At 49.9% G+C, this 16034-nt stretch overlaps 1 protein-coding gene and 1 pseudogene across 1 annotated transcript in view; both read right to left on the reverse strand.

Annotated features, from left to right (window-relative positions):
- Epha10 (EPH receptor A10) overlaps positions 1-11098 on the reverse strand; it is a 43936-nt gene extending 32838 nt beyond the window's left edge. Inside the window, exons 1-4 of the mRNA XM_026393455.2 lie at positions 10993-11098; positions 8588-8652; positions 6203-6881; positions 5-160 (exon numbers count right to left, since the gene is read on the reverse strand). Coding sequence (XP_026249240.2) covers positions 5-160; positions 6203-6881; positions 8588-8652; positions 10993-11098 — 1006 coding nt within the window. The remainder of the gene's footprint in view (positions 1-4; positions 161-6202; positions 6882-8587; positions 8653-10992) is intronic.
- Positions 7953-8048, reverse strand: LOC113186131 (U6 spliceosomal RNA; annotated as a pseudogene).
- Positions 11099-16034: the final 4936 nt, after the last annotated feature.

Raw genomic sequence — 16034 nt, forward strand, 5'->3', positions numbered from 1 at the left:
TCACGGGTGCAGGAGGCCGAGGGCGGGTCGGTGGGCGAGCGCGCATAGTTGTCTTGGCACACGCAGAAGGTGGAGGCGCTTTCCAGGGCCCGGCTGTGTTCCGGGCACGGCGAACAGAGCGGCCGCCTGGGGGACACCTTGTAAAACCCTGGGGGACAGGCTGCGGAGAGGGGCCGGTGAGCAGGGGGCTTCTCCACAACTCCCCGCCCCTTTCCTGCCTGAGCCCTTCACGGTGGGGTTTATACCCTTAAACTGTGATAGGGAAAGTTGGGGGACTCAGCTCCTCCAGTGTGAACAACCTAGTGTCACCTCTTAGTAAACACTCAGCGTTTGCAGGGAGCGTTGACCTAGTTTACTTCCTCTAATTCATTTGATCCTAATAACTTGTGAGGTGTGACTTCATCTCCATTTTGAAAAACAAGGAAACTGAGGTTCAGAGAAGTAAAATCAGTTGCCCATTGTCCCACAGCTAGTGCGATTCCAACCCACACCCTCTTCTCTAGAGCCCAGACTGCATGACTCTAAGGTTCATTGGAAGAAAACTAGTCACACTTTGCAATCCTGATGTGAAGAGAGGAGCTCCAAAGGCTGGGCCCCAGTCACCCAGGGACAGACACAAGCACACTCCCACTTTATCAGCATTGACACACACGCACAGACACATTGTCAAAGTTCTTCTTCCCCCCATGGTCCTTGGGAGTTAGTGTGTCACAAATCCCCAACTCACCCCCTGGGCTGCACAGCGGAGGCAGGGTGGGAGGGAGAAGAGGGCCCTGGAAAGCTTCCCAGCTCATGAGTCAAACAGGTTTTAGTCTTGACACCTACTCAGTTACTCTGCTTCACCTCACAAAGCCCAGCTGCTAAAAGCACAGGCTTGTATATATGAACAACTGGGGTTTGTCGCTGAGTTGCACTACCTATTTGCTGTGTGGCTTTGAGCACAATGGTTGACCTCTCTGAGGCTTGTGTAGAATACCCACCTCAACAAAGCTGGTGGGGGATTAACTGAAATAAAACATGCAAAAGGCTTAGACCAGTATGGACTATTTTACACAATAATCATGGTAATTACTCCATCTCCCTCACAGTCTTGAAGTGGAAACTAATAAACACCCACTTTAAGGAATTTCCCACCAGCTGGGCCAGGAGAGAAGCAGAGGCTGCTGGCTCCTCCTGTCAGAACTTGGGTGGTCCTCCCCTTGTTCCTGGACCCTGCCCTCTAGATTAACCGATGAGGGAAGACGAGGATGAGGGAAGACGAGGTTGCTCTCCGGCTCCAAGAAGACAGAAAACAGCAGCAGGAATGCAGACTAGACCTGAGAAGAACTTTCTGGGAGAGAAGGGAGGGGCCTGAGGATTTCCACTGTTGGAGAGGCTCAGATGTGGAAAGATCCATCCAGCACAGTGTAGGGAAGGGTCTCAGAAACCCAAGGGTCTTCAGAAGTCCCTGGGGCCAACTACCATTGTGGCCTGGGGGTGTCGACTACCCAAACAGGGACCAGGAGGGCTGGGTTCAGTGTTAGCTAGACCATTCCTCTCTGGCCACAAACCATCAGTCAGGTGGGACTTATCATCGCAGCCTGCCCACCTGCCTTGTGAAATGAGGGAGGAGGTGAGGGCCTGGGGGGCAGCCTTGTTTGCAGGGTCTGGGACAGTAGGAGAGGACAATGACTACCACTGGTCCCAGCAGGGCAGTGGGTTGTCTCTGCTCTGAGAGGCTCTGTTTAGAGGTGTGTGTTGAAGAGCAGACTCAGAAGGGGATTCCCGGAGGCCAGCCTCCTTCCCTTCCTCAAGGCCAGCGCCAGCCTGGATCAGCTTGCCTGGCCTGGCCCTCCAGCAGCATTTTGGGGGCAGCAGCAGCCAGACCCTCGGCTCACATACCTCACAGTGGGGCACTCACCCCTCGGAGGCTGCCCTCAGGGACCATCTCCTGCAGTTAGAGGAATTCCCTGAACCTGAATGGACCACCTTTTTTTTTTGAGACCCTGTCTCTAAATAAAATGGGCTGGGGATTCTTATGAAGAGCTGGAACTGGCCTCCCTGTCGGTGCTCCCTTCCTGCCACACAGCCTCAGAACATAACTGCTTGGTTGCCTTAGCTCCAGGCAAGTCCCACAGAGCGAAAGACAGAGGCCATATGCCCTGATTTTTCTCCCCAAGGGGAAACCCCACCTCTTTCATTAATTCCTCAAGTGGCTTGGAGAGGTGAACAGAGTCGGTCACAAAAGGGAGAAACAGAGGGAAAGAACAGTAATTTAGCTCTATACCCTCTTTGAGATCCACCTACCCTTAGACAGGGGGCTGAACTAAGCTGTAGAAGACCCTGGGAAGGCCTGAACTTGCTGACTGTCCATCCGACTGCTTCCTTTCCTAAACTCCCCAGCAGCTCCCCACTGCCAGTCACCCTAGGATGCCAACCGCATCTGGCTCTTTTTTTTCACACTTCTGGGTCTTGACCTGCAATGTTTTACACCCCTTTCCTCCTGGCAATCTAGTTCTATAATTCTCCAAAACCCAGTCCAAACAGCACCTCCTTCACTGGCTCCCTAGCTTCCCATTCCCCAGGACAGAGGAAATGGTCTCAGCCCAAAGGAAGGCAGCCCCACACAAACCAGAGTGGAATTGTGTGTGTGTGTGTGTGTGTGTGTGTGTTTCCAGAGTGTGGATCAAAACCTCCTCCAGCCCTTGATCCATTCATTCAACAAATAATTTTATCATCTACTATGAGCTAGACTCCAAAGACACAGCAATGAGCAGAATAAACAAAGATCCGAGTGTCCACTGGTACAGATGCCTCCTTCCCACCTCACAGGGAGAAGAGAGGCCATCTGTTGGTAATTTCCTCAACATCTGGCCATCAAAACCCACAAACACCTCCATCTACACTCCTCTCCCCTCTCCTCCTTCATTCCAGTCCTAGAGGAAGGGATGAGCCACCTCCTGTTGAAGGCCAGCACTTCCATCTCCACTCTGGACCCCCCTTTCACCTCTTCAATGACGACATTCCATTGGTCATCTCCCCTGCTGGTTTTCACAGGGCTCCTCTGCTGGCTTTTAAGAGGATGGAGCAGAAAAGGTGGTCCATTCAGGTTCAGGGAATAAAAGCACTGACTGCAATCATAGTGAACTGACTAAAAGTTGGCCTCTCTTTTTATTAGCAGCATGTATCAGCAATTCTAACCCCCATCAGTAATCAACTACTCCTTCCCAGCTGGGTGCAGCTGTCACCCCTGTAATCCCAGCATCCCAGGAGGCTGAGGCAGGAGGATCTGAGTTCAAAGCCAGCCTCAGCAAATCAGTGAGACCCTGTCTCTAAAAAAATAGGCTGGGGATGTGGCTCAGTGGTTAAGCTCCCCTGGGTTCAATCCCCATTGCCAAAAAAAAAAAAAATCCTTCCTCCTAGGGACAGATGCACCCTCCCACTTACTTGGTACCCCAATGGCTCTTTCCCTTCAGCTTACAATAAAAGCCCTTTCTCTGTGTTCAGATGAAAGGTACACACACACCCTCTTTCAACCCAAGGTCTTCCTGAAGATGCTACCTCTTCTTCCCCTTCGAATCCACACTTCTAGATTCTCTGCTCCAGCCACTCAACGTCCTTCAACGTTGACCTATTACAACCTGGTGTCTCCACTGATCAGCTGAAGCTGCTCTTGCTAAGGCCACCAAGTGAACACTGTCCAGCCCCCAGCCTCCCTGACTGCTCACTCATCCCATGGGTGGTGTCCTCCTGGACCCCTCCCTCTCCCTAAGCACAAGCCAGCGCCCTCTCCTAGCTGTCCTCCAACCCACCTGTTCACCTCTCCTCCTCAGTCTTTTTTTGTGGGACTGTTTTTTCTATCTTTCCTTAAACGTTGCTGTTCTCTAAGTCTCCCTTGTTGGCCCTGTTGCTTCTTACCCTGTAGTTCTCTCTAGTCTGTACCAGCCGTACCCAGAGCCTCAAGTAGTATCTGATGCTGAGCTCCAGCTCCACGTTCTAGATACTTCCACTTGGACACACCTGTCTATCTGTATTCTGGGTTCTGTACCCAGTGCACGATCCCTCTGTCCATTCAACCTCCAGCAGCATACAAGTCAAAAGGGGCCTACCCTCCTAGATCACATGATCACTAAGTGCTTTGGGTGCTCTCTCCTGATCACCCCCATTCTCATGGCTCAGGGATGTCTGCTACCTCCTTGGTTCAGAGCTCACCCTCTTTCTCCAAAACTATTGCACAATTTTCCTTATTTCTAGCCTCTAATCCTTCCTTCTCCAACCCTGTCTTTGCTATCGCAGCTTGAATGATCTTTCAAAATATAAATCTGAACATGTTGGATCCCTCTTCACTGGTCTAAACATAAAGCACAAGCTGTTTGTCTAATATTCATGGCCCCTTCATGATTTGCCCCAGCCCTTCTCCAGCCTGATCGCTCCTCACACCCCACATGCATGTCCTGGTTCTAGTCACAGGGGCTACCCATTTACACCAACATGCTGTGTTCCTTCCTGCTGCCATGCTTTTATACGCAATCCCTAAACGCACAGTGGTCTCAGCTGCCTGGAATAAAGACCTTTTCATTTTCTCTGGGAAACCCTCTCCATCCTTAGAAGTGTTTTCCTTTCTCCATGCTTGCTCAGCTCTCTGTTGGTATCTATCACACCCTATGATAACCACTTGTTAACTCAATGCATTTTCATTGAGCACCTGCCATATGCCATATCCTGCTATGGATGATGGGGCTGCTGAGACTAAGACCCAGTGTCTGAGTGCAAGAAGTTCTTAAGTCTAATTAGGCATGGTGGTGCTTGCCTGTAATCCCAGCAGATCAGGAGGCTGAGGCAGGAGGATCATGAATTCCAAGCCAGCCTCAGCAACTTAGAAAGGCTCTAAGCAGGTTGGTAAGACCCCATTTTAAAATAAAATAGAAAAAGGGTTTGGGATGTGGCTCAGTGGCTAAGTACCCCTGGGTTCAATCCCCAGTACAAAAAAAAATCTTAATCTAGTGGTGAAAATACAATACACACAAGTAGATTACTGTAGACCTGGGGTAAGTACAGAAGGTTGAGAAGGTTGCACTGAGTACTGGAGAGCACGGAACTGGATCCTAAGCCTATCTGGAGAGCTCAGGAAGGGGTCTTGCCTCTGGGTCTCAAACAACTTCCCCAGGGAATACATAGTGGTATTCATCTATACACATCTAAGACCTGAATAAATGCAGCCAGTATGTCCTCATCTCATACTGAGTGGGTGATTGAACAAAGGAATAAGAACAAGTTCAGTTATTTCCTCCTCTGTCTTCTCATTAGTCTGTGTATCTCTCTCTTATATCATCTATCACCCTCTTTTGATTTTTAGTCTTTGACTCTCTCCATGTGGTTGTGAGCTTCTCAAGAGCTGGAACTGTCTGATTCATTTCTGTTGCCCTGGCACCCAAAAAAGGACCTGCTTTAGAAAACGAGTCCCTTGATCTTCCTACATTAAAGGCATACATTCATAGCCCTGTCTTTAACACCCACTCCCCATTCTCAAAGAGAGAGAGGAGAGGTCTGTGCCTAATTCCCCACAGACTTGAGAACCCAGAAAAAAAAAAAAAAATCATGGTGGATCTCTCCCAGATGACACAATGAGTGTGGTGCAGAGAGTTAACAGAGACTTTCCCAGTCCTAGTGCAAATTTGCTCCACTCTCTCTTGAACTCACAAGGCCCCCCCCCCCTTCAGCCTCTGACTGGTCAGTGACCCCTGGAGAACTCACTCCCTACAGTGCTGGCTCAAAGTTTGGGCTGCTGTAGATTTCTTTCTTATGCACAGCAGAGGCAACATGGTATAGTTATAAAGAGCTGGACAAACCTGAATTCAAATCCTGGCTTCCCATTTCCTAATTTTGCAACTTCGAGTCTGTTTCCTACCCATAAGGTAGGGATAATGATGACTGAGTTAGTTGCTGGGCAAATAAATGAGAAGGCCTGAATGAAGTGCTTATCCTAGTGCCTGAAATACAGACTCCTAAAACTTCCTTATATGGAGTCCAATTCACCTCTTAGGAACTTCACTCCTTGGTCCTGACTGAACCCGCTAGAAGTTCCACAAAAGGTCAGAACTCCCAGTTCCAAAGCCCATGGCTTCTCCACTCCCTCTCCTGCTTCTTTCATCTAGGACACACACTCTCCCAATGGCCACCTGCGCTCTGTCCTCCCACCTCGCACTTCCCATCCTCTGGATACCTTCGCAGATGTCACCAAGTTCCTGGAATCCCGCACTGCAGCTGCAGCGGCCCACCGGCACCAGCCACTCGCCATCCGCGCCGCAGTGCATGCGCGGAGGGCTGCCGGGCTCCCCTTCCGAGTGTGCCACGCACGTTCCAGCCACTTCTACCAGAGTGGAGAAGGCGCTCTCCGCCGCGGTGGCTGGGAACGCCGCCAGGCCCCGCACGGTGGCGCGGCACTGCTTGTAGTAGACGCGCACAGAGACCAGCGCCACGCATGCGCCCACGTCCTGGAAGGCCAGGTGGAAGCCCTGCCGACTAAGCGGGCCGATCTCACGCACCTCTGTGTTCAGCTTCATCTTGCGCTCGCCCAGATCGCCCTGCGTGAAGCTCTCGTCCGCTGCGATCGTGTCAATCTTGCGGGGTCGGTTACCTCCTAAGCGGGGACGCCCGCGGCCCAGGTCTGCCTCGGTTTCCAGATAGTAGACATTGAAGGTCTCTTTGCAAGTGCCTGAGGCGCCAGGGATACTGCTGCAGTCGCGCAGTGTGAACTGCAGCTCCACGAAGATGCGCTGCCCTCGACCTCGGCTGATCCAACCAGTCTGCAACCAGTTGTCCTGGTTGGGCTCCAGCACGTTGCACACTTGGTATGTGCGAATGGGATGGTCATGTTCGTCCACACCGCTGATTTCCTCCCACTGGGGCAAGAGTAAAGAAGAGAACAGCTCAGAGCCAAGGTGCTCCTAGGAAGTCAAACACTGACTCTAGCTGAAAACTTCATTTTGCATCATTTTATCATTTCCTGCCTCCCCTCCCACTAGCACACACACCCCTAAAATTATAAAATGCAAGTCATGCACACCTGTAATCCCAGCAACTCGGGAGGGGCACAAGTTCAAGGCCAGCCTCAGCAAATTAGTGAGGACCCTGACCCAAATTTAAAAATTAAAAGGACTGAGAATATAGCTCTGTGGTAGGACACCCCTGGGTTCAATCCCAAATTCGGTGTGGAGGTGGGGGAGTGGAGGGGAAATCTGGGCCTGCAAATCACAGTGATTCGAGAAACTGAGGCAGGCGAATGGCAATTTCAAGGTCAGTGTGCACAAGTTAGTGCTACCCATTCTCGAAAAATGAAAAGGTGGGCTAGGATTATGGCTCATAGGTAGAGCGCTCACCTAACGTGCAAGGCCCTGGGTTCGATCCTTAGCACCACATAAAAATTAATAAATAAAACAAAGGTATTGTGTCCAACTACAACTCAAAACAATAAAAAAGGGGGGCCAGGGATAAAGTGTCCCTGGATTTAATCCCCAGTACCACAATAAATAAATACATAAATAAAACCTGGTTTCTCTGTGTACCTACTTTCCTTCTTGCTAACTGGCACTACAGCATTGCAGAATTCAAAATTCCCTTTCAGGCAAAGTAGTAGAAGTCCAAAGTGATTCCAAAAAAAATCCCAAAAGGGCTCTAAGGAGCTCCTGAACAAGGGAAAAGAGGGGTGAGGCCTGGCATGCACTGTCAGGGAGAACTATGGGACTTCAGGACCCACAGAGTCCAAGAGTTTATTCATCTTTTTCATCCAATGGTGGTAGAAAGCAGCCCAAAGTGGAAGGGCGGTGGGTAGTGGGTAGGAGAAGGAAGAAGAAGAAAAATAATAGATAAATAAATAAATAACATTGGCTGGAGCTATAACTCAGGAATAGAGTTCTTGCCTAGCATGTGCAAGTCCCTGGGTTCAATTCCCTGAACCAAAACAAACAAACAAACAAATAATGGAGCACTTCACAAATCTGCATGTCATTCTTAGGCTGTGCTAATTTCTGCATTGTTCCAGTTTTAGTATATATTCAATTGAAATAAACAACAATCCTTATTGTTATTGGTGAGGAATCTGAAATTCCAGAGGGAAAGCAATGACTTGGTATGCACATTGAATTAGTGGCAGAGCTAAGAATGGTATCTGGAGTGTCTTGACTCTATATCCAGTGCCCTTTCCACTACACCAAGCTCTATTGCCTCCCACAGTACTCCACCCCAAGTTCCCAAGCCTTCTTTTAGGACTCCAAGTCTTGCTTTCTGTCAATCAACAACACTCTTTGCAGGATCTACTATGTACAAGCACACACCAGCATTAACTCCATCCATTTCTCATATTTCTGTTCTTAGATATAGTCCTTCTTTATTTTCTTTTCTCTTTCTTTCTTTCTTTCTTTCTTTCTTTCTTTCTTTCTATTTATTTGTCTAACTAACTGAAGACAACATTTTTTAATAGGCCTCTTTGGTTTGACACCAGGGCAACTGGAGATCTCACAAGTTTGAGTGTGTTTTGATCTGAGGTGACCATGGGGAGGTAAAGGCATTGAAGGATCTCTGAGACAGTGAAGGATAGTTTTACACCTACCCCATTACTTGGCAGTGAAGTCCAGCCCAGTTCAGCCTGGGAGGCTTTGGAATCCAGGAGGACAACTAAGAAGAGGGGAGAAGAGAGATGTGAGAAAGTCAGAAGGTCAGTATACAAGGAGGGTGGGATCCTTTGCTGAATTCACTGTAAATTTGCTAACTGAGGGACAGAGGATGTGGCAAAGGATACAAAGAAATGTTTCCCACTCCATACTTCCTCAGAAATGGAGTTATGAGTACCACAAATCCAGAGATAGGTAGCCACAATGATTAGAGAAGGAGTTCATATTAGTTTCCTGGGGTTGCTGAAACAGATTGCCACAAATCTGGTAGCTTTAAACGACAGAATTTTATGCTTGTCACAGTGATGCACACCTGAATCCCAGTGGCTTGGGAGGCTAAGGCAGGAGGATTGCGAGTTCAAAGCCAGCCTCAGCAACATCGAGGTGCTAAGTAATTCAGTGAGACCCTGTCTCTAAATAAAACACAAAATAGGGGTGGGGATGTGTCTCAGTGGTCAAGTGCCTCTGAGTTCAATCCCTGGTAGCCACCCCACCCCCACCCCCAAAAAAGCCAGAATTTTATTTCTTGTACGGTTCTGGAAGTCAGATGCCTGATCTCAGTTCCACTAGTCTGAAGTCAGGTATCATCAGTAGGACTGATTTCTTTGGAGACTCTGAGAGGAGAATCCATTTTCTTGCCTTCTTCAGCTTCTAGTGACCACCTGTATTCCTTGGCTCATGATCCCCTCCTTCACCTTCTGAGTGCCTCACTTCAATCTCAGCTTCTGCCATCACATCACCTTCTTTCCAACAGACTCCTCTTGCATCCCTCACATAAGGGCCATCGTGATTATATTGGACCCATCCAAATAATCCAGTATAATCTCTCCATCACAAAATCCTTAATTATATCTGCAAAGCCCCTTTTGGCCACTTAAGGTAAGATTAACAGGTTCTGAGGATTAGGGCAGACATTTTTGGAGAGGGGGTGTCATTTTTCAGCTTTTCACAGATTCCTTAGGGAATACTCTAGAGTTGGCTCTCAAATTGGGGGTGGGGAGCCCATGACACTCCCCAGTCTTTCCAGGTTCCCTAAATTACTGTTAAGTGTCAATTAGAGTCTGGAGAAAAGGAGTGTAGCAGGGGATTCCTGTGTCTACCCCCAAAATTCAGATTCAGGGGCTTTTTTAAAGTCATATCTGCAGGCAGAGAGGAGGCTTAGCCTTTTCATTTGACTCCCAGGATCTCCAGAGAAAATGGAGTGGAGAGACCTTACTAACCACGAGAGGAATAAAAATCTCTCATTTCCTCAGCCAGCTCCTTTCCCGGGGCTGTCACCTATATACTATGTTTGAAAGAATGTCAGGGTGTTTCACGTATGATCCATGGCTCCTCCTGCACCAGAGAAGCTTGGAGCCACTTTATTCCCCGGGAGGTGTCAGATCAGCAGTCTGCATCCTCTCAGCACTGGTCACAGAAAAGCACTGGTTTGGACAGCAGAGCCAGCAACCCAGACACTGGAAGCCAGGCTATCCCCAAATCTCGGAAGATTACTCATATGGGGCTTAAGGAAGGGGGTGGTCCGCCAAGGTGAGAGCATCTAAGAGGGGTTGGCTCCAGAGGCGTCAGCGACAGTGGGCAGGACCGCCAACATCGTGCTGATTTCACACAACTGACAGCACATAGAAATTGCATACTGGAAGGCATCTGCTATCCGGCGCCAGGACCAACCCTGCAAGTCAGCGCCTGATTCCAGCTCCTCAGGATTCTGCACCTGCATATGACGCCAACTGAGCATACAGCTCCCCTAAATGCAGAGACAGAAGCAAGACACGGGCTCTGATACCGCCGATCGCCCCAAACCCGGCAACCGGGACCGCGGTTTTACACTAGGCTCCAAATTCAGCACTGCGGACAGTTCCACGGCCAGCACTTCGCGACCCTGCAACCAGCATTTCACCTCCTGTTGGCCATACGGTGGTTTCCTAGCCTCCACTATGCTGGCTACATTCCATCTCCTCACCCTCGGATCTCACCTCCGCACACCCTCGTCTCCTCCGCTCTCTGCATCTCCCCGCCCCCACACCTCCCACCTCCAATCACTCAGCCTGTCCGTCTCACTGGCCCCTTAACCGCCGCCTCTGGCTCCCGCGGTTCCTGGTCTCTTTCTTCCCCAGCTTCTTAGGTCTCCAGCCCTCAAACTCCTCAACGCCCCTCTCTTCCCCATTGCTTAGCAGCCTCTCGCTCTCTCGCGCCCGCTCGCTCTCTGCCACCCGCTGCCCGCTTGCTTCAAACACCAATATAGACTCTAGTCTCTCCAATGACTCCTTCCCTAGCATTCCAGCACCCCAGCACCCTATCTTTTGGCATTCCAGACTCCGAGCACAGCCACCAGTCTCCTTACCTTCCTCGGCAGTCCCGGGCCGCCCGGGTCCCAAAAGCAGCGCGAGACAGAGCGGCATCAGGCAGACTAACAGGCGCAGCGGGTGTGGACCAGCGCCAGTCTCCATGGTCCGCAGACCGAGCTGTCAGTGCGGCGGCGGCTCAAGCCGCGCCAGCCCAGCACCGCTGAGCAGTGCCCCCAGACCCCAGCGCGGGCTGGAGGCGGGGTCTCGCCGGTCACCATCATCCATGGGGACCAATCACTAGGCATCGCCGCGGGAGGTCCACCAATCCCTGCCAACAGAGGGTGGGAAGGTGGAGTTTTATAGGCTAGGGGCGGAACACCCAACTGGAATGGGAAAGGAAGGGGTCCCGCAGATCTCCAAACCATGGGGGTGGGGCAGCGCTGAGCGCTGGCTCGATTTCTGGGGAGAGGAGGACCTGGCGTCGGTGGCCCAGGGACGCTAAACCTTAGCCCCTCAACCCTGAGAAGTAGGCAATGTGGGCGTGGCTTAAGGAGGGGCGGCACCATGGGAAGCGGTGACACTTGCAGCCTCTTAACCAGCCTGGAAGCTCCCTTGGTCCCAAGACTTGCAGGGGGTTTCGAAGCCTGACCCCAAGCTCTGGGGAGCTCTTCGATCTCCAAACCCCTTGCCTGTTTCTGCGTCTGCGGCTCTCGGCGTTTCACGTCTCGACCCCTCCTCTCTTCTCCCCGCCCTCATCAGACACACACCGAGGCAGGAGGGAGGGGCCGAGCCCGACCCCAGGAGCTGCTGGAGAAAACGGAGCCAAATGGGAGACAGGTCCCACCCTACCAGCAGCGCTTCTGAGGCTGGGAAACCATGTGGACACCAGTTTGGGGGCCTCGGTAGATTTTGCATGAGTGACTGGTTCCTCAGATTCTTGCTCCTGCTGTCAAGACACAAGTAGCACATTCCACCACCAGGCTGTCCTTAGACTGGGGTTCCCCTCTGAGCACCCCACTCCGCCCACCCTTGGAGACCGGTGAGGAGCGCAGTGGCGGGGAATCCGAGGCAGCTGCGAGAGAGGCGGAGCAATTTTCTCAGAGTTCAGCCGGTGCTGAAGAAGCCGCAAGAAAACGTGGAACACGACCTCTATTTAGTGAAGGTCATTTATGTGCAAGCTGCGGGTTTAACCGTTTGGTGGTGGGAAGGGCTGCGGCCCTCTAGCATGAGGGAGGCGGCGGCTCTTGAGCTTCACCATCTGAGCTGAACTCGAGGGGAGAAAACTCCACCCGACTCATTGCTTCTTCAAGCTCTTTACTTGGGGGACCCACCCCCTCTCTCCCTTTGCACGGTATATTAGCTCGAGCCGCCTCAAGAGTGAGGGTGGGTCCTGCATTTACTTGGCCTGTGTGGTCTGAGTGTCTCTGCATTCTGCATAAATGTACACCTCACCCCTCCAACCGACCATTATTGGGCGCCATGCTCTGTGCCGAGTATACCTGAGTGAATCACCCAGTCTCTGCCACAGTCCATACCTCTTTGAGCATCCAGTGTAATAAGAGTTCCTAGCATCGTAGATCACTGGTCACTTACAAGCTGCTTTCAAGTGCCATTTGTGTGTGTGTGTGTGTGTGTGTGTGCGTGCGCGCGCGCGCGCGCTGTGCACACACCCACTTGCTCACTCACATACGTACCATATAGTAGCAAGAAGAGGAGTGGGTGATGGAATTAGTATCCTTTTTCTGCTGAAAAGAAAGAGAGGCTGGGGCTCGGACGCCGCAGGAGACTGAAGCCCACCGAAGAAGCAGAAGGAGGTGTGGCTTCGGTCCGGTTCCTGGATGCAGGCGGGGTCTCTGAAATAAGATCTACCTGAAGAAGAGTTACTACCTCCCCACCTCCTTCCTATCTCCATTCTCCTCAAGCTCCATTGTCCCCTCCCCCTTCCTCAGCGCTGGGAGATGGTATTTTTAGAAGCGGCTCAGAGACCCAGGACTCCTTTCATTTCAGAATGAGTCCTCATTCCATCACCCCTCACCCCTCCCTTCAAACCCCACCCCCTTAGCAGGCTCTAAGGCACCCGTCACGGTTGCTTACCCCAGCTCCAGGGACTTCAGCCCAAATGTTCTGACCCTAGGTAAAAGCTAAATAAATCACAATGCAGGCTCCCTCAGAGCCTCCCAAGGATCTTTCAGGCTCCGAATAAATGAGGAGAATTAACTGAGGAGAGCTGCATAGGGCGCCTGGCTGTTGGAAGTCTGTTGTAGGCACACAGGGGAAATTGACAGACTGCACCCTAGGACTAGGGGAAAGAGGAAGAAAAAGAGGGAGATAGTCCTTCTCTTTCTTCTTCTGAACATTTATTTATTTACTTATTTGTTTATTCGTTCATATTGGGAGTTAAACCCAAAGGGGCTTTATCACTGAGCTACATCCCCAGCCCTTTTAATTTTTGATTTTGAGTCAGAGTCTCACTAAGTTGCATAGGGCCTTGCTAAATGGCTGAGGCTGGCCTCAAACTTGCTATCCTCCTGCCTCAGTCTCCAGAGTGACTGGGATTACAGAGGTGCAGCTACCATGCCTGGGTGAACATTTATAATAATAAGGCCGGAATGGAGAAGACCCAGAGTATACAGATCTATGCAAATCAGCCAGATCTTAAGAGCTACTCCAAGGTGGATCCACACTGCCAGGAGACTGCAGAGTAGACAGTTCAGTGAAGAAATTCTGAAGGGCCTTTGAAGGAAACCAAGTCATCATTTATCACAACATTTAAGTGCTGGGCCAGTCAACCAAACAATGGCCAGGATTAGGTTCCTCTCTGGCATAGCAACAGGAGAGGGGAAGGGGGTAGGAGGTGAGCAGGGAAGGAGCCCCTGGCAGTAGTGCTGAAGCCTCAGCTTGCAGCCCACCTTTGACTTCATTTCCATGGTGCTGATCCACCGGGGTCTGGACCTTCCAACTTCAGTCATAGGCTGCTGCCCTATGATCCTCAGTCTAGGACTACCCACTCCTCCAGCCTGTTGCCACAATCTGGCCATCTGTGTGTGCCGGAGCCAAGCGGCCTTCACTGTCTGGAGTGAGAGTTGAGAGCCTGGGACACATGGAAGCAGCCTGCTTTCTCTACTGCCCTTCCCACACCTCACTGAAGTCTGTGAAAAGCATGCTTCTCTCCAGTTCACTGTCTTCTGGGACCATGAGGGAACACCCGTTGGGGCTACGCAGCCTAGTTCACCACCTCAAATATTCAAAGTGGTCTTGGGAGGGCAGATTCGACGTAACCACAACTTCCATCTCTGAGCTACTAAAAGTTACAAAACCAGGTGCTGAAATTTTGGTTTCCTCATTCTTCACATTCTAGTCACACTAGACAGAGAGGGTCGTCTCCTCCATGGAGAGGACTAAGATGGCTCCAGAAAAATCAGGGGCAAACCCTGATCTCTGGGAAAAGGGCAAGGAGGTGCAAAGAGAAGTAGGGAGCTCTGCCGTTCCCAGGGACAGCTGCAATTCCGTATCATGCTCATTCACTCTTCATCTCATGTTCCTTTTTCCAGGATGAGAAAGGAATAAGCATCCTTCAGGGAAATTCTTCTCTGGGACAATTGACTCACAAGCAAAAGTAAGATGGAAGCTATGAGCAATTTTAACTGAATTTTTCTGAGATAAAGGGTTTAATTTAGTTACTGAAAATTACGCAGAGAAAAACCTTTAATGTTATGAGCTACAACCATTTAGCCTTTCAGAGCCTCAACTTCCTCCTCTGCACCACAGGAACAAGACCCTTTCAGAGCTATTGTGAGCTCAGAATATCATTTTAGTAGACAGCCGGGCACAGTACTGTTGAACTCTAGTATATACTATTATTCAACTCTGTGGTTAATTAAAGTGGAATATGGAAGAAGAAAAAAGGAAAGAAGAAAGGAAGTTAAGTGGTGAGGTAGGAAGAGAGACAGAATTAGGGAGAGAGTCTTAAAGGAAAAGGGAGTGAGGGATAAAGAAGGAGACTGCTGGTTGAGATGAACGTGGCAGGAAAGCACAGGAGTCTGCACTTGATGAGACAGGGGTGTCATCAGGCAGGCTGGCTGGCCAAGTGCCAAATGGTATCAGAGGTGACACTTACTTGGTGAATTTATCATGGTCAGAATTATACATTTGACTCTAGCAGCACTCAGAGAGAATCTGTTTCTTGGAGGGCTGAGGGGAGATCTTACTGACTCAGTTCCTATCCTACTATCTGAGCTAAAGAACCAAAGTGTTCATTCATAATGAGAAACAGAATGGCCAAGGGGACCAGGAGGCTTACATCACCATGTCCATCACATCCTTTCCCTGTAGGGAAATGTACAAGGAAGCCAATTGATGACGTGAAGGCAGCTTTGAAAGTGCAAGGGAAGGAGTTGGAAGCTTAAATACTTCACAGCATCAGACTCTGAGAGCCTGGTGCCTCCAGACTCCCAGTGAGGACAAACCTTCCACTTGGACCTGAGTGACGATACTTGGGCTCAGGGCTGGAAATAAGACATCCCATATGCTTCCTTGACTCTTTGCTTATAAAATCCTAGCTCTGTTTCTGAGCATGCCATTTTCAGACTGAAGCAGGCCTCTGAAAGTTAAATTATCAAAGTAATATAAACTAATAAAATATTATAAGTAAAAATTGAAAAATTCATTCATTACACCCCAGATAACCTATTCCCAAATTCAAATCATGTGAAGATTGATATGTACCATTCCTACACACACACATATTTTTCAAGAAAATGAATATATTAGTAAGAGGGGGTTGTATAACTGACTATCTACCCAATATTTCTCCCCCTTTTCATATTTTATATTACTGACAGAGCCTCGGCTTTATTTGTTCATCCATTATAGTCCTTTGCTTAGGAAATATGACCTTCTCCCCAAGATCAGGGATAAAAGATGATGATGATAAGGATGATGATTGTGGTACCAGGGACTCAACCTAGGGACACTCAACCACTGAGCCACAGCCTCAGTCCTTTTTACCTTTTGAGACAGGATCTCACTAAATTGCTTAGGGCCTCACTAAGCTACTGAGGATGGCTTTGAACTTGCCTTTGAACTTGCCTCAGTCTCC

The sequence above is a fragment of the Urocitellus parryii genome, chromosome 11 (genome assembly GCF_045843805.1).
Source record: "Urocitellus parryii isolate mUroPar1 chromosome 11, mUroPar1.hap1, whole genome shotgun sequence".
Classification (NCBI taxonomy): domain Eukaryota; kingdom Metazoa; phylum Chordata; class Mammalia; order Rodentia; family Sciuridae; genus Urocitellus; species Urocitellus parryii.